The 24,448-nt window shown below is 47.9% G+C and overlaps 1 protein-coding gene across 2 annotated transcripts in view; it reads left to right on the top strand.

The window, feature by feature from the left end:
- LOC139666410 (rho GTPase-activating protein 39-like) overlaps window positions 1-24,427 on the top strand; it is a 32,966-nt gene extending 8,539 nt beyond the window's left edge. Inside the window, exons 2-10 of one of the 2 annotated variants that reach the window (XM_071545615.1) lie at window positions 3,537-4,046; window positions 12,960-14,394; window positions 17,042-17,684; window positions 17,990-18,082; window positions 20,496-20,569; window positions 20,919-21,118; window positions 21,827-21,918; window positions 22,035-22,204; window positions 23,139-24,427. In XM_071545615.1, coding sequence (XP_071401716.1) covers window positions 3,537-4,046; window positions 12,960-14,394; window positions 17,042-17,684; window positions 17,990-18,082; window positions 20,496-20,569; window positions 20,919-21,118; window positions 21,827-21,918; window positions 22,035-22,204; window positions 23,139-23,333 — 3,412 coding nt within the window. In that variant the 3' untranslated portion in view covers window positions 23,334-24,427. Of the gene's footprint in view, window positions 1-3,536; window positions 4,047-12,959; window positions 14,395-17,041; window positions 17,709-17,989; window positions 18,083-20,495; window positions 20,570-20,918; window positions 21,119-21,826; window positions 21,919-22,034; window positions 22,205-23,138 lie in introns of both variants that reach the window. The other variant, XM_071545614.1, reaches the window with a different exon arrangement.
- Window positions 24,428-24,448: the final 21 nt, after the last annotated feature.

Raw genomic sequence — 24,448 nt, 5'->3', positions numbered from 1 at the left:
AATAGGGGTCTCCCCTACATACAAGTCTGCTTCAATTAGATTGAGTTTTCCAGAGGTAAATCAGGTGCCGTGTCCTTTGGTCATAGGACAACGCGTGTGTAATAAGTTAATTATAGTTCATTATAAAACATTTCGGCTGGAGTTTAACTTCGCCGAGCTGGTGCAGACTGCATTCCAAACCATTTATGAACATTTGCAGCGAGAGGCTGACTGCCTCGGTCGTTCAGAGACCTGCGCTTTACTTTTATGTCTCCCTCTCTCATCAGTGAGCAAATGGCCTTGGGTAGAGTAGGTTTAGCTTGGCCATGGTGTTACAGACACCTCTCTTCACCAACTTCTCACCAGGAATCAGTAGCTACCAGGGTGGCTTTCAATTCATTTACAATTCATTCACTTAAGGAAGTTGGATCACTTCAAAATACAACAGCAAGAAAACTTTTGCCATAAAAGGTTTTCTTATATCTAATCTATTAAAAAAATAGATATATTGGAATTACAAATTCAATTTGTAATCTAAATTTTGGGAATTCAAAGTGTATTGACCTCAACCCTGGTAACTGCAGTATCTCTTCATCTTAAAGAGGTTCTCCACAGTAATGTAAAGCAGGTAAGGGATGTCACACTTCAGTCACATGGCATTAAACAAACCCGTATAATGGAAGTTTCTCATGTTGTGTAAGTAATCCCAGAAGCGATGTTCCAGGAATATCAGAACCTGACCACCGGTCTGTCTTCCTGCTTATCTGGTCGTGTCAACAGAGCCCAGCGGGCTCGCTCTCAGCACTAAATGCTGTTTATTTACCCAGAAGGAAAAGTCCTTATGCAACCATTACACCCCATACTGCTCCCCTCCGGTCAGCCGTGGCTTTTGCAGTTGACCCTCAAACCCTGGTTTCCTGTCAGGGTGTTGAGGACGCAGTGTGGCCCTTTACATGCTATCCTGGCCACCTCTCACCAGCGTTATTGCTCTTTCACTGATTCCCAATATAGTCACAGCAGCAGTGCTGCACCGCTGCTATGAAGATTTGGAACTCAATGAAAGCATAGGCGGGACACATTCTCTGCTTTATTTCACTCCATGTTTGATATTGGAGTATAGATGTGCGATCCATGAGCGATTGGTTTGTTTTGTTTTAGGCGGAAACACTGCATTTACAATAATGTAATGACAAACACAGAGTTGAATAGCAAGGAATCCAGCGTGGAGAGATCAGGTTCTCTGTGTGGGAATGCCTCTTTAGGAAGCTGGGAGAGCAGTAAAGGGACGAAGGCTTGGGTATGTGTGGGGCGGTATTGACTGCTTAGGCCTCTGCTTTGAATGCCCCATTATTTGAAGCGCTTCCCCCCATTAAGCCGGCGTGGATCTAATCAGTGTTAAAGTCGTCTCCTCAGACAGTGGGGCCTCGCTGTAGGACCCTCTCTTTTGTGAGCAGTCAGACTTGTAAACAACAAAACTCCCCTATAATGATCCCAACCCCTGATCACACACAAACACCCTCACACAGACAAACAGTCAAACTGTTTCCCTCTGATTCACACATTGCGCACTAACATTTCTTAATCTTTACCTCTGGCACATTATAGACTTTGGCAGCTATTGCCTTTAAGAAAAACATAGGGCTGGTGTAAATTTCCCTACTCTAAGAGAATCCTCTCTTTTCTTTGTCCCATGTGGGTTAGAAATGCAACATTAAAACCGTGTTGAGTGTTGAGAGCGGGGCTTTATCTGTGCCTGGTGTGAGTGACAGGGCCAGATGGCTTCCCAGCGTAGAGCAGTGACTCATGGGTAGGCAGGCTGTGGAAGGCTCCTTTATCCCCTCCATGTTCTCTCTATGTTTACCTGGCTGTTGGAAGATAATATGGAGAGCCTGGGCCTGGTGTGGGCAACAGAGAAGAGAAGGCTTAGGCCTACACCTGATAGATCGGCACAGCAGATCTACTCAAGGCTGTGCAGTTCAAAACGGAGAGCAGCGGTTGTTCCCAGTGAGGTTTGTAGCCAGCAGAGTAACATGGTAACCCTGGCAGACCTGACTGGCACCATGCTCCTCTGTGTCTATTTCTGAGGCCAGGGGCGGGCACAGGGTTGATTTGGCAGCCACACGAGGAACCAATGTGGGTATTTGGTGGTCATTGTGGGCACTATTGCCCACGCTGGGCATCATGCCCCCTCTCATCGCCACAGGTAGCCTGGACAGCGGGCTCGTATCGCTGTGACTGGCGTGACAGGAAAAAAAGAGCTTTTCTATACTGAGGAGGCTGGGAAAAGATCCAAACCTATGGCAGATTCCAATAACACTAATCCCTCCCCATCGGCCTTGTTCTTTCAAAGATACTAGGCCGGACTTGGATGGGTTACAGCGAAAAGAAAAAGGCTAGCCTTGACAGACCCTCAAGTTGTCATTATACAAGCGAAGAGGATGGAGCGTTGTGATTTATTGGATATTTTGTGTTCACGGTGGAGCTTTTTCCTCAACTCTGTACCTCTATCTCCTAATTCCTGTCCTCCCTCGCTCTGGCCTTCAACTGTGATGCTTAGTCCAGTGAATGGACTCTCGCTGGCTGTTCTCAATGTTCCCACATGGATTTGTTGGCACAGTTAAGGCCGCTCTGCATTAGGGAACTAGATCAAAGGAGACATAATGGAGCCCTCTAAAGGGTAGCATGACCTGGATATATAGCACCAGCAAACTGCAGCACTTGCTTATTTGTCATGCTTTTTTTTGTTGACCCTGATTTTTTGTAGGTAGCTGTAGCATAGGCCCATAACCTGGGGTGATATCGTTCATTGGCAATCTACGCTTATTCGTTTAACACAGATAGAGAGTGTCCTACTATTTCTCTGAAATTCAGTTCACGGTCTAATTACGTCTGAGATTGGTTGTCCCTCTTATCTATGACCTGTACATTTCTGTAAATTGGGTTGTCTGTTTGTGTATTTCTCTCTCCCTCTCTTTCTCTGTCTGTCTCTCTGTCTCTGTCTCTCTCTCTCTCCTGCACCCCCGCTCTGTCTCTCTTTGTGCGTTGTGCTGAGCTAGCTGTTGTTAGCCGGTTTTGTTGGACTGTAGTTCAGCTAGGTGGTTTTTGCATTAGTAGCACTGAGAGCGTATGGTTCTCTTTGGGCCCTGCTGACTCCATGCCTGGTGTCTCACTGAGAGTGTCCACCTGTCTCCTTAGTCAGGGAGCGTACCACACACACACACACACACACACACACACACACTGTTGCAGTGATGACATCACTGCTGATACATACACACACACACACGCTTACAGATGGACACATGCAGGGGACACAAACATTCACACTCTCTCCATATGGACAAGTGGGCATTTTCATGCTTCTCAGTCTGTCAAACAGTGTGAGTTGTTTACAGCTTGTCTAGTTGATGAGTACTCAGGCGTGACCGTGGCTTCTGTAATGTGTCATCATATCCTGGTGGTGAATAATCTGTTGCCATTTTCAGCTGTAAAAAACACTTTTCCCTATTTATGTCGTCTGTTCTAATGATCCCCTTCTTCTCTTTCTCTTCACTCAGCTCTGATTGGGTGGAGATCCTGGAGCCGCGCTCTCGAGAGCGCATGTATGTGAACCTGACCACCGGCGAGTGCGGCTGGGAACCCCCGCTAGGCGCTCCTGTCCGCCAGGCTGACGGCAACCAGTGGTGGGAGCTGTTCGACCCCCACAGTGGCCGTTTCTACTATTATAACTCTGCCGGGCGTCGCACCGTCTGGCATCGACCCCAGGGAGGAGATATAGTGCCCCTCTCCCAGCTCCAGGCCATGAAGCGCTGCAGTGAGGCCAAGCGGGTTGCGGGTTCCGTGGAGAGGCACCACCATGGGACCACGGGGAGTATCGGCAGCGTAGGGAGCCAGGGGCGCCGCACCCCTCTGCTTGAGCAGGACAGAGACACCCCACTCCCCAGAGCCCCAGAGACCGCTGAGAAAGAGACCGCCGACCCCGAGCCGGAGCCGGCAGCAGACGACAGATCCCAGGGAGACGGCAGCAGCACTGAACACAGTGCAGATGGCAGCAAAGAACCGCAGAGGTAAGCCTGACCTAAACTTTACCACCAGACCGCGGCAGCTTCTACTGTAAAGCCGGAAAGGGAATTGTGCTTAATCATTAGGGGATCATATTACCAGGAGAAATGGGGGGAAATGTGATAGTCATCACAGCATGTGGCACAGTGACTCCTAATGACTTTCAAATGCTCAGGCTATAAGAACTCATTGGATTATTTTGACTTTTGACCAGCCAGGCTGATCTCAAACTGCCTTTCTATTTTCATTCTCACTTATCTGAACATTCCATATGTCCCCTGTTTCCATAGTATTGCCTGTGAACCGTGCACGGTCATTTCAGCAAATCGCTACCAAATGGGGAGATGGGGGTGCAGTCATATTATAGAGCATGACATTTCCCCCCTCTCGCTAGTGGTGTTGGTGCAGAGTGGCCCCTAACAGTAAACCATTCAGAGACCCCATCATGTGCTTGGCGTTGTGGCCTCGTCCAAACCACCATCTCTCCCTCCCAGCCAGATTCCAGACATGCCACTTCTATTTCCCCTGGCCCAGGGCCACTGGGGCCGTCTTAGTGTCCTTCTGTGTGCTCACCACCACCCCACTCTGCTCTGCTCCTATGCTCATTTCATTTTCCTAAAACAAACCTAGGCTCCAGGCCATCAAAGACTGTAACGCCTCTGATGGGTGTAAGCTCAAACCATCTTGGGCCAAATGTGACTGGATGCACTCATTCGATGTAATTTCAGGGTTTAAAGATATGTGTGTAAATACATAGCATGCATGAGAGGCATGTGAGAGAGTGTTGTCTGTTTAGGGCTGATAACAAGCAGAACCGCTACATTCCATCTGGCTATAAACAGGCGAACCCTGCTGTTTCTAGAGGCTCTGCAGCAGCGACTCGGGCTCTCCGGTTCCTCCTGGCTCTTCTTGCACCTCACCTTGGCCAGTAGGAGGCCTCATCTCTGGCCCTCCGACCCCTTGGGATTACGTAAAGGTAGAGGGGGAACCAATCGTTCAGCCAAGGCTGTTGAAGGATACTCCTGGAGGCCTCCTCGCATTGCCCCTGGTGTGTGTGGGGAGTGTTAAAACTCCCCACAGGGTCCTGCTCTGCCCCAGTGACTCAACCTTTCCCAGAACCCTTTCTGTCTCCCCCCCCCAAAACAATGGCCAGCTGTGTTCCTGAGAGTAAGGCTGACGAGTCTTTAGCCCACAGAGGCTTGATACCCTGCTTAGCCATATGGCGCCTCACATGCTCACCGGCCACCCTCTCTTAGCAGGTAATTAGAAACCACCACGCAATGCAGAGAGAGGGTGGAATGTGACAGCTCAAAATGGATGAAAACAAACTGGGTCGTCTGATGTTTGGGCTTAGGGAGTAGCAGCTCAGAGACATTCTCTTCTTCAGCTAGCAGCCAGACTTATTGATAATGACAAGGATCAGCGGGTAAGAGCAAGGGAGAAGGTTGAAGCGAAGACGAGCTGGAAGGGTCACAGTGGTTTGAGGTCCGCTAATTGTACTGTCCCGCCCAGAACAGAAAAGTGTTGGGGACTTTCATGAGGCTATTGTCCTCTTCCACTTTTTGGCCATGCTATTTTCGGTCATAGCTTTTTTAGTTCTATAGGGTATTTCTATTTTTTAAGGTTCCTCAATTTTGTCCTTGAAAGTCTGAGCTATTTTAGACATGTCATGTTCTTTTTCTTCCTATTTTCTTCATTGCTGAAGACAAGAGATGAGGACTTAATAGTTTATGACTTTTGAAAAACAATGCCGTTTTTTGTGGAAATGGGACAATCCCAGTTCTTCCATTGCCAGTTTTGTTTTGCTCTATGAATAAATCAGGGGAGGGGTCATAATAGATTGACGAGTCTCTAAAGTTTCCACACAACACACCATCTGTATTATTCTATGCACTGGCTGGTTGATTCAGCTTCCTTTCTCTTTCTCTCCCTCCCTCTCTTTGTAACTACAAAGGCTCATATCTGTGTTTGTGTACGAACATGCTTGTAGGAAGCGTAGGCCTGGGGTTGTGCTTGTGTGTGTCGAGTGGTGTGCCAAATCTGTTACTCATTGGCCAAGTCTTATCACATGTCCTGGGAATTTCTGAGTATTTTGAGCGTATGGAGCTCATCAGGAAAATACCTTTGTCTCCAGGGATAAACATGCCAATCACGGCAAGGCAAGCTGATCTGTTAGCATGATGTAGGGCTGAAAGGTGTTACAGATCATCTAGCTTGTAACATCTGTACTGGATTTCACCCAGCTTTCACAGTGTGTGTCTGTGTGTTGTTATGTCATCTACCAGGTAACATATGTACAGGATTTCACCATAGATAACCTGTGATCTTTTTGTGTGTGTGTGTGTGCGGGTGTGTGCACATGCTCGCTGTGTGTGGGCTGCTTCCCATACTGCTTTCAAGTTACAGAAGACATGCTGGGTTTGAGTGGATGTTAAATGTCTGCTGAAGACGTATGACAGCGCGGTGTAAGGCAACCCAGAAGTGACCCAGGATGGTTCACATCAGGGTCACAGCCCTCCATTGTCCTGTGGGTTGGTCTGGAGGCTGTAATGGACCACTAAAAGGAAGAAAGACCCTCACTTAAGCCCAATTGTCCCCCAGGGTCAACTGAGAGCTTTCTCTAAGCAGGAAGTTTAGGTACGCTGAATAGTGAACACCAAATGACTAGTATGTGCTCTCTCATTTAGCCCTGTAATGATATAGCGGCGCTCCAAAGACCGACTGCATTCAATCTGAGGCAGTCAGGCTGACATTAGACACTTGAAACTTGCCATTCCAGATTGTTAACTAGCTTTAACGCATGCAGATTCCTGTGGAGAGATTCTCATGAAACCTTGTACAGGCATTGGTATATCAATAACTTTGTAAACTCAGTTCTCTGAAGGGTGTTACATTGCTTATTTGTGAACCGACTGTACCAAGTTTGAATCAGCTTCCACCCATTGAAGAGGAGACAAGATAGCTGGCTTTATTTAGACAGTGTGTGATGAGTTCCAGGTGCTTAAAGGGATGCCACTTTTTATTTTAGTTGGTTGTTTTCATTTTAGCAGACAATTTGGGGGGAAATAAAGGGTAAATGTAGAAACTATCCTCCAAGGTGACAAGTGTCAGGTGAGGTGAAATGAAATATCCTTTTCACTTTCATGTTTCCATTTTGGGGAAGTTTTATTTTAGCTGGAAGGTCAAAAAAAACCCTCCTGCATATGAAAGTAAAAGTAAACAAAAAACAGTTGAGATCTCCCTCATGTGCCTGTGACCGTCTGGCCGTGAGTCATGTAGGAGAAATCACCAGTAGATTTATTTAGGAAATGAGGAGGCGTCTTATGGGGTAGATATAGTTTTTAATGAGTCACACATTGTCTACATGTTTACAGCGGGAGCACAAGCCTCTCACGCTTTCATCTCTCACCACTCTGAGGACCTAGCCACAACATTTTACACACACTGGAAAGACTAAGGCTTGTTTTATCTCCACACTGGTAAGCTCATTTCTTGTCTTTCTCCAGATGGCGTTTTAAGTCTGCCTATAATAATGTAGTAGGGTTTTTTTTTCCTCTGTGAAAGTTACACTTTGAACTCGCAATCTAGTTATGTGCCTCAGTGCTTTGGTCTGGTTAGCAGTGACAATTTCCTTATTTCTTTTTTATCTGCACGCCGTTTCTCCACACGTTCCACTTTTCACTCTCTCTCTCTCATAAATGCACAGTTTATGGCATTTTGGCTACGGTTTTATGTGTCTAATTGGAACAGTGTATCCAAAACCTCTTTTGTTTTATTTTAGATATCATTTAAGCACTGCTTTATACTGTTAGCTTTCCTTTCTGGTGGAGTGATGTGCTGGAATGTCTCCAGTCATGAAGGACCAGTGGCACCACATGTGAACTAGCCTCAGGCATGGAGCACAGACTGCTTCAGCTGACTTGCAGAATGCTGGGAAGGTATTTTTCAGGGGTTTAATCTCATTCATTTTAATGGGAGATTACAGTTTTTTCTGCTTTGTTTGTGTCCCTGATCACATCCCTGAGTTATGGGAACCACACAGCAGTGGGGCTGCTATGGAGCAGCTTTCATGATTGTGAAGAGGATCCAGTTTTACCATGTAATCCAAAGAGTGTGCTCCAGTGGGATCTGTTTTCGCGTGAACAGATGTAGACGCACTATTCAGATTCCAGAGGCGGGTCTCTCCCTCTGGCGTCGAGTTGGGCTCGGCCTCGCTGTCACGCTGTCCCTTCAGCATGGAGACCAGGGATTCCAGTGGCTGTCCTCTGGCCCGGGCCCAGCGCTCCTCACTGGGTGGGTCAGCGGGAGCCACAGATATGTACAGCTGGTAGACATCTTGGCTCAGAGGAGGGAGGTGCGTCGGTTCAGCTGTTGCAGGACAGCTGGTTCTCTATCCCCTTGGAAGAGTCTTAAGGTCTCTCTTACAGGAACTAGGAGGCCATCACTTTACCCAAAATGCAATTTTTTAATGCTGCGGCTTGGGTTTTTTCATGTTGTATTGTTCAAAAGCGTGAAGGCAAATCAACTTTGAACACTGACGAAGTGGCTGCAACATTGTCCTCAGCGAATCCTCTTTGTCTTTTGGGTTTCCTTCCTCTACGCAGATCGCACTGATCCCATTGGCCTTTGCTCTGAGGTGTTTGTGTAGCAGGAGCTCGGCCTGTGCGACCTCATTTCCTCTTCCTGTCCAGCATATGATAATAATAACCCCTGTTTTTCAGACCCCACTATTCCCAGGGGATATATTTAAGAACTTCCAAATCCATATCCCTATCCGCCAAAGTGACTCAGCTGATGGCTTTTCCAACAACGGTTATTCCAGGCTAGAAAGAAAGAAAAGACAGAACATCTGCTGACAGCATAGTCCCCATAGTATATTTAGATGGTTATTGAGACGATCTGACCACAGTAATATTCAGAACAGCGACAGAGGTATCTGGGACTGTGTTCATGAGTGTGAGACACCAGAGCCGGCGAGACTAATTGAAATTTGCTGACCGTTAAGTTGATTTGCTGCCCCACAGTCCAATCGAATTACCCAGTCGGGCTCCAAAGGGCCTCTAACTTCATTTTATCTTCCCTTCCTCTATGTTCCTAAAGGTCTCACATGCTAGCTCCAGGCTCTGAAGGAATGTGTTTGTAAGTGCGTATGTGTGTTTGTGTGTATGTGTTTGTGTGCACGTGCACATACAGTGTGTGTGTGTGTGTGTGTATGTGTGTGTAGGGGTGGAATAGCTGAACTGGAGATGATCACTTTGTAAACCGCGAGAGATCCAGAAAAATGTGGAGGGAGTTTTTATTTTCCCAGTGATAATAATCATGTTTTTTCTTCATGCCCCTGTGATAAATTGTTGCGTGTAACCGCTCCTTTAGCTAACATTCAACAAACACCTGACAGGCAGGCCGTTAGCATGCAACGCACCCTTTTTAAACAAAGTTCATTATGATTAGAGAAAGGGAAGCGTGGTGCTGGTGTGTCACTGCAGCAGTCCAGACCTGTTCAGCATCGGTTACATAAGAGACTGTCTGTCTGCCTGAGTGACTCTGGAGGTCGAGGATGGCTCTTTCAGGTTGAGCCTCCCTCCCTCCTCCCTCCCTCCGCTCTATTGCTGTCGTTAAGGGAGGCGTCTCCGTGACGATGGCACAGCCATGCATTGTGTGAGGCGCCCCACACCACCGCCGAGGCCCCTGAATGAGCCCTGAGGAATGCCAGCCTTCCCGCTCATTCCCTCGCTGCACTCTCCCACGACTAATCCCCACCCCTTCTCATTTACACATACTCTCGCCCTCTTCTCTTGTCTCTCTAGCTCTCGTCCTTCTTTCTCCCCCACTCGTCTTCCCACTCTGGGCTTCTCTTGTTTTCTCACCATTGTGCCGTCTTTGTCTCGCTCGTTTTTGGTCCAGGGTTTGTAATCATACTTTGTTTGGTTGACCTGGGGTTTGGTGATATGTGAATGTTGTTCTAGCTGTGTAATGGGATTAGAGGCTTTACATTGAGACCGAAGACAGTGTGCGGCCTTACTGTTGGAGTTGGCTACTGGCCCCCATGTGATCGTGATAATCATCGCACCGCGCTCGCTCACTGCTGACACCCAGCATAATGTGCCGATGCCGGAGGGGTTGAACACACTGGACCTGTACCGGGCCTGACTGGGACAATGACAGGCAAACAACAGAGACAAAGCCTGATGAAATCCCTATCTCCCAGTGCTGGGAGCTGGGCTCAGCAGAGCGCTCCTCACAGGCCTCTGAATGTGTTCAGTTACAGCCCCTGCAGGATAGGCTGTCTGCTGTCGTTATCTGGTATATCATAAGAGAGCTGATATCATTTAGCGTTAGTATGAACAGGCATGGATAATACGGATGGAAGATTTTTCCGGATGCTGTTTTGTTTTGTTTTTGACATGGTGATTTGCTAGGGATTAATTGACCCAAGGAAGTGGATTTTCCCTTGCATGAAGTCAACAATTTTATAAAGCTGCATGTAAGCCCCCAATAAGCGTGATTCAGCCCTTGCTTCCGCCCTGGTTGCAGTGTGTGAACGTTACATTAGGCATTTCCTGTTTGTGTTGCATAGGGAAGCCCTCTCCCCAACCCTCCCGGGGACCTCCTCAGACAGGAAGTCCTGGTTACTACTCTCTCAGGGTCAGTCCTCATAAAGTAGACCACTCACCCACCAAGGACCCACAGTAGATAGATTCAGGTTTTTTATATAGTCGGCCATTAAATGAACTTGAGAGATTGTTTCAGGAGCAGTAAGCTTTGATTTGTTGATGGATAATGGAAGTGGAATGTGATTATTGTGGTTTGCGTGTGTGGTCTCCTGTGGTCTTTGGTTGTCTAATTATACGAAAAGCCTTGATGTTTTGTCTGTGAACTGTTCCTGCAATAGCAAACCCATGCTAAACAGTCAGCTGTGCGTCAACCTCTTGAGGTGGGAATGATTTTGTAGTGTTTGTCTACATTTGGTGTCGAGGTGACGCCGCCTCCTCCTGCCTGGCCCATGACAGGACGGGAGTGCGAAAACACGCAGTGTTTCAAAGAGGACAAACAGTGGCTTGTCGTGTTTACAGCTGTCACCTCCCAACCCCCACCCCTGTCCCCCATAGTCACACACACTCACACCCCCCTGTGACAACTAAACAGTGGTGGTTTGAGGTGAATTCCATCCGTCACAGCTCCTTGTCTTCACACGTGTCTGTCTCTGCGGGTGTGCGCGTGTGTGTGTGTGTGCATGTGTTAGGCAGTAAACTGGCTTGATTGGTCTTTCGTCGCTCCATCAGAGGAGAAGTGAGGCGGGGGCCTTGGAGTGTTTCCCAACAACAGCGGTTGTGTCAGGCTGTCCTGGTGCTGCGCCAGGTGGCTGAGACCCAGCTGTTTATAGGCCCTGCCTGGATGGCATATCTGTGGGACCGTTTGAAGACAAGAGGCTGTTTACATTCAAACCACAGAGGTGGCGTGACTCATTCTCAGAGAAGAAGGGGGGGGCGAAAAGAGAGAAAATGCCGAGCAGTAGCTAGGAGGCGTAAAAGGAAGTTTGCCGTTGGGTCTGAGGACCCCAGGGGAATTGTTTCTGTATTGTTCCAGAGAGATGTGGGGAGGCTGGGGAAGGGGAGGGGGGGTCACTCCGCCTCTTTCCCTCCTCCCTCTGCGTCCTTTTCCTGCCCTGACAACCCAACTCTCCACCAAGTCGTGGAGCTCTTAGAAAAGGGAAGCCTTTGAACGGCTCTAGTTCTACATAGATCTGTGTTTATGTTTGGATTTACGAGGACAGAAGGCGATCAGCTTTGATCTGGTTAATTACCCCACTGAATGTAAAGTAGAGAGGGTGGAGGGAGGGAAGGTAAGTCCTTGGGCCTGGCTTCAAACTTATGTACCTGCTGTCATAAAACATGTTTGACCTTTGATTGTTTGAGGGAGCATACAGCCAATCGACCTTGGATATTCTGTGCTGCGTCATGCGGTGTCCTACTCAGGCAAGTCGCTGAGTGAGTGTGTGTGTGTGTGTGTGTGTGTGTGTGTGTATTAATGCCTGCTTTAGACACACTTCTTGGTTTGAGAGGACAAGTGTTTGATCAGCTGAGGAATGAAAAGTCTTGATTCCAGGGGAAGATTATGGGGTGAGAGCACAGTGGAGGGTAACAGAGCAGAGCGGTGTGACCAGATTGATGGCAGATTGTTTTACGCTGCTGCTGGGATTAGCATTGTGCCATCGGGTCTGAAGTTAGCCCAGCCGCTAAACCAGAAGGAAAAGAATTAACCTTCTGACCCTTGGAAAGATTTGCACTGCTGTGAACTACTGTAATTTTAACTTCTCTCAAATCAACCTCTTTCCACGCTGCTTACTGATTTGCTGTCCAAATGTTCATTAACTGGTTCAGATGACAGACTTTTAGGCCATGTGATTTTCACATATAAATGAAAGCAGCACGATTTACTCCACAGGCATAAAAATACTATTAAACAACATTATACAGGGTATATTCTCCATACCTCTGGGCCACAGACAGTAACAGGAATTCTGGATTGGTTTCAGTGATGTGTTGCAGTTGGTCACTCAGTATTTTCAGGCGCTTGATTTGCACAACACATACTGGAGTTATTGTCTCACGGGTCTGACAGGACTATTATGGCTTGCCAGACTAAAAATGGAGCAAAGGCTTTGGAGGTCAGTGAAATGTTTGGAGAAGAATTTGTAGACTGCTGTTCATTTTCCCAGCCCTGTGAGCCTTGAATTTTCTAAAATGGATGAAATATAGGGGTGGCTGTAAGCCTGTGTATGTATTTATATGATGACAATGCTTTGCTGGTATTGTCAGCTGCCTCTGTCTCTCTGAGTCTTTATTTTTGACCATAGGTATATTTGTTACTTTGACTGAAGTCACATCTCACCCTGCTCTGTGTTTTCTCTCCCTTAGGGACGCTTCTCAAAGATGGCAGCCCCCACCAGGCACTAAGGCGGCCATGTTGGTGAAGGTGAATAGCATGAGCCGTAGCCAGCCCATCCCAGCCTTACAGCAGCACCTCCACCACAGTACACACAACAAAGCCAACACCTTCACACTCCACCCCTCCAGCAACAAGGCCCAAGGGGGACACCTCAGCTCCACCCAGGGATACAAGACTGCCCCTTCTGGCAAAATGGCAGCCGACACACGCCAGGCCCACCACCTGAGAAAAGCTAGCAATGGCAGCTTCTGTTTGGTGACATCAGAGAGCGGCCATCCCAGCCCGCTCCTTCACAGGTCGCAGACCAGTACTCCACGCCCAGTCTCCCCCCAGTATGGCTGCACTGCCCCAATCTATGATGACCCGGTGTCAGAGTGCCCCATATATGATGAGCCCCCAATAGACATGGAGGTAGAGGGGGTGCACCTCTACAACGGGCCTTCTTTGTCCCGCCTCACACCCACCCACAGCCTCCAGAAGCCCAGGCTCCTTCAGCACCCTGGTTCATCCCACTCAGCCTCCAGGCACAAGAGGAACCCCTCTGCCTCAGACTACAGCCCAGCTGGCCTGGAGTGTATCAAGCACATGATCAACGTGGACCCCAAACAGGGACACCTGTCTGGTTCTCCCGTCCCTACACGTACCCCCTCCCCTACCTCCAGGCAGGACGCTCTCTTGCCCCAGCCTCAGCCACATCCCCAGCACCAGGCCCTGTCTCTGCCCCAGGCTCGAGGCCAGCCGAGGGACAGGGAGCCAGGGACCCCGGGCCCGGGCACACTGGAGAAGAAGCAGAGCTGGCGGGCCCTTGAGGCCACCGTGCAGCGGGCCATGGAGGCACGACACAGCAGGCAGAGCAGCCAGGCCTCGCAGGACTTCCCCACCCCGACCCCGCAGGCCACGGCCACCTATCAGGACTCCGGTTACTCCACCGGCCCCTCCCCTAGCCTGAGGAGGAAGAGCAGGAGGAGGGTGGGCGCCGGCGCCGGAGCGGGAGGCAGGCCGGGGTCAGTGGGCAGCAGCGGGGAGCTGTGCGCCCTCAACGAGAGGCTGATGGCCGAGATGAGGGAGGTGGTGAGTCGCTCCAACACCATGAGGGAGGTGAGGGCGGGGCTGGAGCCGGAGATGGGGGAGAGGGGGGTCGTGCCCCGGACACGCTCCCCTGCGGACTCGCTCAGGTGGTACGGAGGAGCAGGGGGGTCAGCAGGCAGGTGTTCATCACGAGAGGATCTCACTGGGGCTGCTCGGTCACTGAGTAGGGCAGGTAACCATGGCAACCCTGCCCTGACACCCCTGGAGATACCAGGGAGGCAGAAAAGGACCTACGAGAAGGTGGACACCCTGGAGAAGAGTATCACTAGCCAGGCCAGCCTGTCCTCACCAGAGACCCCAGGACCTCCCTCACAGGTAACCCCACACCCCACCTGTGTCTGTGTGTGTGTGTGTGTGTGTGTGTGTGTGTGTTGTCAGTTACATATGTCATCTGCCAGGTAACATCTGTACAGTCTTCCACTGTAGATAACCGTGGTGTGTGTGTCCAAGCTCACTGTGTGTGGGCTGCTTCCCATACTACTTTCAAGCGTTTGTGTGTGTATGTGTGTGACTTTTTGTTTGTGTGAGAAGTTAGATTGCTGGTAATGACAAAATATGGATTGTAAAAGTATCACATTTTGGCTAATCCAATATTATGATACTTTCCTGTGTGATTAAGAGCTCAACTGTGTCTATATTATTGTGTGGTCTGTTTACCTCAGTGGGTTTGTTTGGTTTCAATTTTGTTTGGTCTGGAAGTGCTCAGATTGCTGGTATCTCTCGAGGACCACATTCACTGTCAGATTAGAGGAGAATCACTGTGTTAAACGAGGCAATTATGTTTTTTCCAAGTTATGCTTAAAAAAAGCATCTGCATATTATGGGAAATTTTAGCTCCTGCTTTTGTATTGTTCACTGTTCACTGTCTCCTCCTTAGAGAGCTTTAAATGGAAGAGTGGGCAGATTGTTTGAGCAGAAACATTCCTCTTGACTGTAAGGGCAGGGGGCAGGTCAGTTTATTAAAATCTTAGACAACAGAATAGATTTGATTATGATATTTTGACTTGGCAGAGCATTAAAGTACACACAGATTCACATATGATTCACGGTGATGCATATCTTGTCGTCAGGAGTTATTACTACAGGTGCACATGATTTGAGTTAAGGGAGCTATTTGACTCCCCCAAACAGTTATATAAGTAGCAGCATGTGGAGTCAGAGCTCAGTTCCAAGATCTGCTACTTCTAATCTCCAAAGCCCCTTCAGCAACAGAGTCACACCCCATGCCTCCATACATTATGGTTTTGACTTGGGAAGTGAGTTCCACTGCTCCAGTGCAACTATAATAGCGAATGTTTGAATCAACAGGGAGCTCTGGGATGGAAACAATAAGGGTAAAAGATGATATCTGTCTCAGAGAAGAACAGAAGCCATTTTGTGGGTAACGCCTCTTACATTCCAATCTTCAATGTCTAACTGGGCCCAAGACATTAGGCAGTGGGCACCACTGAGTATAATGGCCACGATCCCAGCATTACCTGTCATCCTCCATCTGCCCTACACTGCAGGTACCTTAACTTATGTGCCAGTTCTGTGCCTGGGCATCAGGGGCCCATGCCAGGCCAGAGAGATTCAGGACATGGCTTCCCTCGGTCAGGAAGGAGGACCGCTGTGGTCCATATGGCCCAGGCTTGGCAGGGAGAGTAGGAAGGAGGAGGAGGAGGAAGGGGAGGGAGAGAAGGCTGGTTGGTACTGAGGGCTATTGGTACCACTGTGGCAATAGCATGTTAGACACCGGCCAAGGAGCGCTGAGTGGGCCCCCTAAGTCTGTCCTGGAATGTTCTTCAGACCTGCTGTTATATCATTCACTCACCCTCGCACACACATACAGATTATAGCTTGCTGTCTGGGGCTGTGTGGGATTTGACATTCTATGTATTCCATATTTCAACATTTTCTTCTTACTGAAAGACCTTTGAACCAGATTGTTCAAAGGATTCATTGAACTCCAACTGTTTTCAGAGAGTATTCTAGACCAGGAATGTTTGATGTTTTTAAGGACTTTTGCCACTGTTTCAGTATCCCAATTCATTCAACGACTTAATTACCACCCTGTGCTGGTGCATCTGTAAGCTATCTGTATAACAGTGTAATGGAACTTACTGACAGTATAAGTCATAGAGTTTATGTCCCTTTCCCTAGTTAAACATGCCCCTGGTTGCATTTGATCTTCTGGAGTTGACCTCTGCCACCCATTTTAAAAAAAACATCAACTCCATATGGCCCTATAGTCCTTCTGCCAAAGCTGAACCACAGAGATCTGCTCTATTTGATTGAGAAACCCTAAATCTAAAGTCCAGCTTCTCTGGCACTCGCCAGCTCCACATTACATCACGGTCTCATTGAAAAGATATGTCAACGTGTTTTATGTTCCGATAGTAAATTTGAGCTTTGATTCTGGCTCTGGTTCTGTGTTGTTCCTGGCTGTTTGCAGAGCGTATCTGGGTTACTGGCTGTCTCTGTTAGGGGCGATGAGGGGTTCCTTATGGCCATAAACCCCACCGTAGGGATCAGAGCGAGGTCTTGTGTGGGACTTAGTCTTAGCTGTAGTTCTGAAGGGGAGGTGAGTCTGGAGTGGGCGGGGGCAGAGGTAAGGTCTGTTACGCCACTATCTGGTCACCTGCTGCTCAGGCCAGGGTCCATGTGGACTTTGGGGGGATTTTTTTCCCCTGTGCAATTCTTTTCCGGCTTTAGGAAATTAATGTGCCGATCCTGCAACAATTCCCCCTCGAGCCCTAGCACTGCAGAGCAGAGCATAGCAGGGGAAAGGCAGCCCAGCTCCCACTGACACACAGCGAAGACACTGCAGCTGCACAGACACAGTTTGTACCTCTGCTGCACTGACGCCTCCCCCCTCTCTCACCTCTCCCTCTCCCTCCCTCCTCCCCTTCTGTTTGTCTAACTCTTCTTCTCCTTTCTCCTACCTCCTTTCCACCTCTCTGTGCTCGTTCTCCTCCTGCAGGCGGGCACCCTAGAGCTGCAAGCTCAGTTGGAGAGCAGGAAGAAAGGCATGGTGGACGGGCGGACCGCTTCATTGGGCCCCCACCGTCCCGCCGCCCATGACAGCAGAGAAGGAGGCGATGGGGGCGGAGGAAGAGCGGGAGGCTCCTCCTACCAGCTCTCTTACGCCACCCTGCGGCAGCCCCCACCCCCGGACATGGGCATGGAGGACTGGGCCAGCAAGCACCTCAACATGCACACTCAAGGCCTGTTCCGCCGCCGCGTCTCCATCGCCAACATGCTGTCGTGGAACCGCGGCTCCATCAAGAAGCCCATGCTGGTCACCAGCAACCGCGCCGTCAGGAAGGAGGCCTGCGAGATGTTCAAGCTGGTGCAGGCCTACATGGGAGACCGGCCCTCGCGGCTGGACCGCCGCCACTGCGCCCTACTCATCGTCACCAAGTGCTGGGACATGCCGGGGCTGAGGGACGAGCTGTACGTGCAGCTGGTGAGGCAGACCACTGGCAACACCAGCCCCAGGAGCTTGGCGGCGGGCTGGGAGCTCATGGCCGTCAGCTTGGCCTTCTTCGCCCCCTCGCCCAAGTTCCGCTGCTACCTGGAGGGCTACATCCAGAGACACACAGAGCCCACCAGCGACAAGAAACGTGAGTCTCAGACTGAGCAACAGGGTGGGTCACCTTTCTCTCTTCCGTCCCTCCCAATGTTTTTTTTCTCATTATCAGCGTATTTGATGTGATGTGATGTGTGTAGATGTCTCTTTTTTTTTAACTCATCACACCTTTTCTTCTCTCTTTTCCTTCCAATTCTTATCGAATCATGTCAATTTAGTATTGGAGTGATAGGAAATAACTTTATTGTTTATGTTGAGCCTGATAATGTGATTGTAGGCCTAGTGCTTATCTGATTGACTCTCAGAGATTTGACCTCCGCTATCTTCTCTGTTTCACAGTGACTCAGTTCATACTGGAACAGCAGGAGCTGAAGCTGAAGAAGAATTCAAAGTCCAGAAAGAAACGAAAACAGAACACCGACGAGGAAGAGGGTAAATCTTTTGTTCTTTTACTTTCCCCTCAGTCTGCTACCCAAGATATCACTTTGAGAGAGTTGGATCTTCAGCAATTCCCATTTGTTCAAGATTATGTGTTTGACAGAGCAGAAAGGGGGCAGGCGTGGGAGCCCAAACATGTTTTTCTACTCTGTTTCTACTCTCTGCTCTTCAAAAGCTGTCTTGAGCCTGTAAGCGATACAAATCGTTACAAATCAAACATATTGCTCCCTGTAGAATGACCATTTTGAGTGGGATGGAAAATACTGAGATGTGTAATTCGTCAGATGAGTACATGGTGATGTACTTGTGGACACAATGAATGGGTTTCACAGAAAGTAGGGCTGGGAAAAAAATATGTAGGATGAGAATTTCAGAGAGTTCTGTAGACACATAATGAACTACACTGTGAATCATATTAGTGATCTCTCTCGCCATTCCCACATCGCATGTCAGTCAACCATTTAAAGGATGCCTACTCATTGGCACATGCCCTCATTAGGGCAGCCCACATGGCCAGATCTCATGATGTCACCAGAAAGGAACCCACTCGTCTCATAGCAGACACCGCAGCAGTGGTCTCACACATTGTGCTACGGTGACTCAGAGGCAGCGCTATCTGCTGAACAACTCCAACTGACTTAACAAGGTCAAAGGGAAAGCCTACTCCACATGTCTGACTCACTACAAAGGTCTTTAAACTGTAAGCGGAATCGTGTCTTCAGGGAAAGGCGCTATTATTGCTCTCGATGAAGCCCAAACCACCAGAAACGCCTCACATCCACAAAAACAGCATAATGAGAGCTGCTGTCTGCTTGATGGATGGAAGAGCTGGAACGAAGTACGGTGTGTCTGACCAGAGCAATGAGCAGCTGTGAGCAGGAGGGGTGGGAGTCGCGTGTGGGAACTGGAGGCCTCTTGTCGGGCCAGACCTGGCCTGGCCTGGCCTGGGCTCGGAAAAACCAACTCCTTTGGGCTTGGGGCCTGGGGGGGTGGGTGTTGATCTCAGCCATCAGTAGGATGGACTCCAACTAGCCTTACCGCCGAGACTCATAAGCAAGAACCAAGACGAGACTGAAGTTGTCTGCTCGGTATCCTTTAGAGGGTCTGTGTTTTGTTGTTAAGTTTAGCCTCAGCCCAAGTGTAGACAGGTGTCATGCCGTTCTCAGCCTGGTACAGTACACTCAAGCTCCTAATGAGCTCAGATTTCTCCTGGGCTTTGGTTGCTTGGTTGTTGTTGTTGTTTTCATGCCTTTAAACTTGATGTAAATATAGACCACCAGTAGTGTTCAAACCCTTTCTCACTGCAGAACAGGGCTCTTCACTCTTGCTTTCCTCCCAGTAAATGAACAACCTCTATGCTGGGAGCCCTGGGGAAAAAAACCTGTGCGTTTTCTCCAAGATCAAGGGCAAATTATTGGTATGATCTCTCTAATTAGATGTAATTATAGTCAAACTTGGTCAGATTAACAACGGTTGTGCGCATGCATGGGAGTCACCTGTTTGCAATAAATCCGGGGGCTTTAGCTTGAGGGAACATAGCGGAAAGAGTGTTTTTTTTATCCTAGCACGAGGTTCTCCATCTGGCACTGGTTCAGGTACCTGAGACAGTAGAGATTCTGTGAACGGGAATGGACCCCATGGGTGTGATTGGAGAAACCTAGAGAGAGGAAGTGGAGACCAGTGTTTGGTGTAAACCAGAGTTGCCACGGCAATGAAAGATGGGGATGATTTCTTTTTGTGAGTGCAGACAGTGACCCATAAATTGGGGTTTCCTGTTTGCCTTTTGCTTGACAAACTGAAGTGTAGAAGATCCCAATTTAATTTTTCGGTGACAGCAGATCGGGTTCCTTTTATAGGTTGTGCCTCTTGAAGTATGCGCCACCTCTGAAAACAATGTTGTTCCTCTAATGCAGTTCACTTCCGAAATAGATCTGGGCCTACGGTAGCTACATAGGGCAGGTAGCAGACAGGGAGCCTCTGTGTTTCTCATTCTCTCCGGTGGCCTATATGTCTCTGTGTACTGATGAATCACCTGAAACAGGATGTGTAGGCTGGCTCCTGTCTCTTAAGCTTTTGTTCAACAGCAGTAAATCTTCCCTCAGCTTGACAGTTTAGTCAAACCTGCTGTAATCCCCATATGCCAGAATCACACCGTCAACATGTCTCTCCAATTACCACTGCCTGCCTGTCATACACTATCTGACATCTGTGGGAAAAGAACACCACTTGTCCTATTTGTGGGAAAGAGTTTTAACTATTTATTATCTGGTGTGTTCAGTAAGGCCAGATGCTTACAGATTTTACTTAGGAGGCTGTGGGGATACGGCGAGAGTGTGAGTATTGTTTCTTGTGGGGTCGGGTTACGCTTTTCCTCAGTCCTGTATTTGTCTCTCCTCCCACCCAACAGGCCTGCCGATCAGCACATATGCAAAGTTCTGCTATCGGAAACTGCAGAAGGTGGCCATCACTGGAGGCAAAAAGGTGAGCTGGAAGAAATAAAAAAAAGGAGTTAGCCAAAGTACAGTCAAAATATGTGATAAAAATAGGAGGTATCACAATGAAAGTTGTGATGCGCAACTTAGTCACGTCAAACACAGTCATAGAGAGACATAATTATAGGCATGCTGACACAGTCAGAGGCAGAGACGTAAACACAGGCCCAGTCATAGTGCCTTCCAGATGTAATCACAGATCCAGGCAGTCATAGACACAACCATGATTAGTATCATAGTCGCAGACATGCACAGGCAGTAAACCCGCCCCTCTCCTCTCCTCTCCTCTCCTCTCCTCTCCTCTCCTCTCCTCTCCTCTCCTCTCCTCCTGGCCCCAGGGTCTACGCAAGCCCACCTTGGAGGAGATCGACCACAGCAGGCGGGCCATCGTCACTCCCTCCCTGTTTGGCAGCTCCCTGGAGGAGGTGATGGAGAGGCAGACTGAGCTGTTCCCAGACAGGAAGCTGCCCTGGGTGCAGGTTCAGCTCTCCCAGTACGTTCTAGCGCTGGGCGGGGCCCAGACGGAGGGCATCTTCAGGTAAGATGGAGCAAACGCAGCCAATTGCGTGCCACGACTTGAGCTGTGGGAGTTAGCGTGAGAGGTGGAGCCTAGGAAATTTGAAGGAGAACTGTATGCGTGTGTGTATGCATTGTATGTACACAGTATATAGACCTATGTGTGTGGTCTCCTGTATCATTACAGTTTGAAGCAGGCTCTCCCTGTGTACAGTACACAGGGCAGACAACAGAACAAACATAGCCCTGCTTTGCACTGTTTAATTTGATACTTCATAATATGTGTTTACATTACCGCTGAAGCGTTGGCTTACAAGCACATGGGAGCTTTGCAAGTGTTTCCAACTGTGTGTCGCACAGTTTATTTGCACAGGGTCTTCTCTAGCAAATTGAATTCTGTAAGATCTTGATTTATTTAGAAGACAGTTCCCTTCTCACCAAACATACTATATACTAATCTCCCTGTGAAACTCACACTCTCTTGCCTGTACAGTGTGTTGCTCATATTATATATAATATAATATTATATATAATCTGTTTTTGTTTTGTCCTAAATAAATAGTGCCAGCAAAGAACAGTTTATTTCGAAAGTCAGCAGGCCACATTTGGAGCCAACTGGGTGGGAATGAATAATGGATTCACCACAGCGCACGGAGAATGTGGAATGATAGAAGTAGGGGTCCCTCTTGTGGCTGTTGCGTGTAACTGATGTGCCTTGTAACGTCCTCAGGGTGCCTGGAGACATCGATGAAGTGAATGCGCTGAAGCTGCAGGTGGACCAGTGGAGGATCCCAGAGAATCTCTCCGACCCCAACGTTCCAGGTGAGGCAGGCCGGACTTTGTGTGTGAGGCGTTTTGCCACGGGCTTCTGCCTATTGTGTTCATGCATGTATGTACATTTGAACACGCATACTTAAGAGCGTCTCCGTCTCGTTCAGCCTCTCTGATGAAGCTGTGGTACAGGGAGCTGGAGGAGCCTCTCATCCCCATGAACTTCTACAAGCAGTGTGTCAGTAACTATGACGACCCGGTGTCAGCCATCGCTGTGGTGCAGTCTCTGCCTGAGCTGAACAGGCTGGTGCTCTGCTACTTCATCCACTTTCTGCAGGTAAACAACATGTTGGCATCGCCTTAACTCCCCTCCCACACACACACACACACACACACACACACAGTCCTTACCCTTAATAATAGCCATAAGCCACCAACCTTATGGCTGTGTCTTTGTCTTTGTTTTTGCTGCTGTCCTTTTCTCATGCAACATTGTTTCTGTGTCTTTTGTCTTGATTGTGAAGCACCTTATTATAGAAAAGTGCTATACAAATAAAGTTATTATTGTTATTTCTACAGAAAAGTAATGCCACTAACTTATTGGCAAAATGAAATGTCACAGCAAAACATTTAAATTCACTATTTCTGTTGCACTGTCATGAACACACATTCATTGTTTTAAATCATATTTAGCCCAGGAAACAAGGTTATTATCACAAACTAAAAATAATATGAAAAGTAGGTGTTATAAAACATTAAACCTGGCTCAAAACTATCTTGACTACTTGTATACTAATATATGTAAAATGTTAATAGTTTTTATCTTTTTGTTTATGTGCAGGGTAAAAAAAAAAAAAGTTTCGAATTTTGGGCAGAGAAGTTTGGGCTATTTTTACTGAACACTAATGAAAAATTCATGTAAATAAATTTGAAAAAGAATGAATGATTTATTGTTTGTATTACACAATACCTGTTGCAAAGATATACAAAATACCTGCTCTGAACTTTGATCATTATATGTTTAAAAAATACCACCCCTACCAAAAATACAAAAACTGGAACTAAATAAAAACGAAACTAAAAGTAAACATTTGTGAACAATAAAAAAAACGTCCAAACCTGCACTGAAAAAGGAAAAATCCCAAACTGTAGTAACCCTGCCTGGATGAACAGAGCATGACTCATCCGCTGCACGGTGCAGGTCAAAGGTCAGTCTGTGTTCTCCTGCCTCACTGCTCTCTCTCCTCTCTCTCCCTACTTTCTGCCCCTAGGTGTTCGCTCAGCCCGCCAACGTGGCCGTCACCAAGATGGACGTGAACAACCTGGCCATGGTGATGGCCCCCAACTGCCTCCGCTGCCAGTCGGACGACCCGCGGGTCATCTTCGAGAACACGCGCAAGGAGATGTCCTTCCTGAGAATGCTCATCGTTCACCTGGACACCAGCTTCATCGAGGGGGTGGTGTAGCGCTCTGCAAACCGCCTCACGTGCCGGATCAGCCTCCGGCAACCACAGTTACACATCTACAATCAGACGTAAACACAACGTCTCTGTCAAAACCACACTGGAAATTCTTACATCGGACCCATGTACTTTCCTGCCTCCTTACTGGGGGACAATGCGCACCACTTGAGGCTTCATTGTGTATTTTTGATACCAAATCCACAGTGATGAGAGCGAAGAAGACTCATGGCAATTCCGATCACATCCTTGGAACCGGCTTTAACGTGGTTCATTTTAGTGACTTTTTTCTAACTGCATGTGAAAACTGATTTACTCTTTCATTTCTTGCTGAATGGGTAGTACTACAACTTCATTGGATAACTGGGCTGTGTAAAGTAAGATTCTCAGAATATTTAGTTAACAAAATGGACACTGGCACAAGGAAACTGTGTGTGAGATGAATTAAACCGTGGTCAGTTGCCTTATTTATATTTACTAAAAAAAAAAAAGCATTGTTGATGCTTGGCCTTTTTTTTCTGGCTCGCTGTCTGGTTTCATACAAGTGTGTTTTGTGTGTGGGTGTGTGTGTGTGTGCACACGAGTGTTTGCGTGTGGATGAAAGACACGGCCTTCATTTATTATGTACAGAAATTGCAGATATGAAGAGTATGAGAAATCTTGTAATGACGTCTTATTAATAAGCTTGCCTGTGCTGTTTTGAGTAGTTGTATTGATAGCAGCCTGTCGTGGTCTTCCTCGTATGTTCATTTTACGAGACACAAGTAGCCGTACCGCCACGACTGTTTTGACACACAGTGCAGAGCCAGCGCTTCAAAGCACAGACTGGGAGGACGTGTTGTTGACAAGCTCCTCTTAACAGTTGGTGGTGAGTTCAGAAACAAGTAAACATGGAAGTGCTTTGATTTTACGATTTCTTAACACTGAACGAGAGTGTTGTAATTACAGTTTATGTGGTATATGTAGTCGTTATGTGGGAGCTCGGTTATTCAACTGATGATACTCTTTCTCTGTTATCTGTGTGTAGACTCTCAAACCGAGAGTGTTCTCTTCTTTTCTTTGTGGTCTGTACTGTTTTTTGGCTCAGGTCTTATGATAAAACGGGTGTTGGATGTGATAAC

This window comes from Centroberyx affinis, unplaced genomic scaffold (assembly GCF_046629955.1).
Source record: "Centroberyx affinis isolate AG114_WGS23_722 - 3 ecotype Tasmania unplaced genomic scaffold, CSIRO-AGI_Caff_v1 ptg004989l_1, whole genome shotgun sequence".
NCBI lineage: Eukaryota > Metazoa > Chordata > Actinopteri > Beryciformes > Berycidae > Centroberyx > Centroberyx affinis.
Note: the sequence above shows the minus strand (reverse complement) of the source record. Positions and strands in the feature narration are given on the sequence as shown.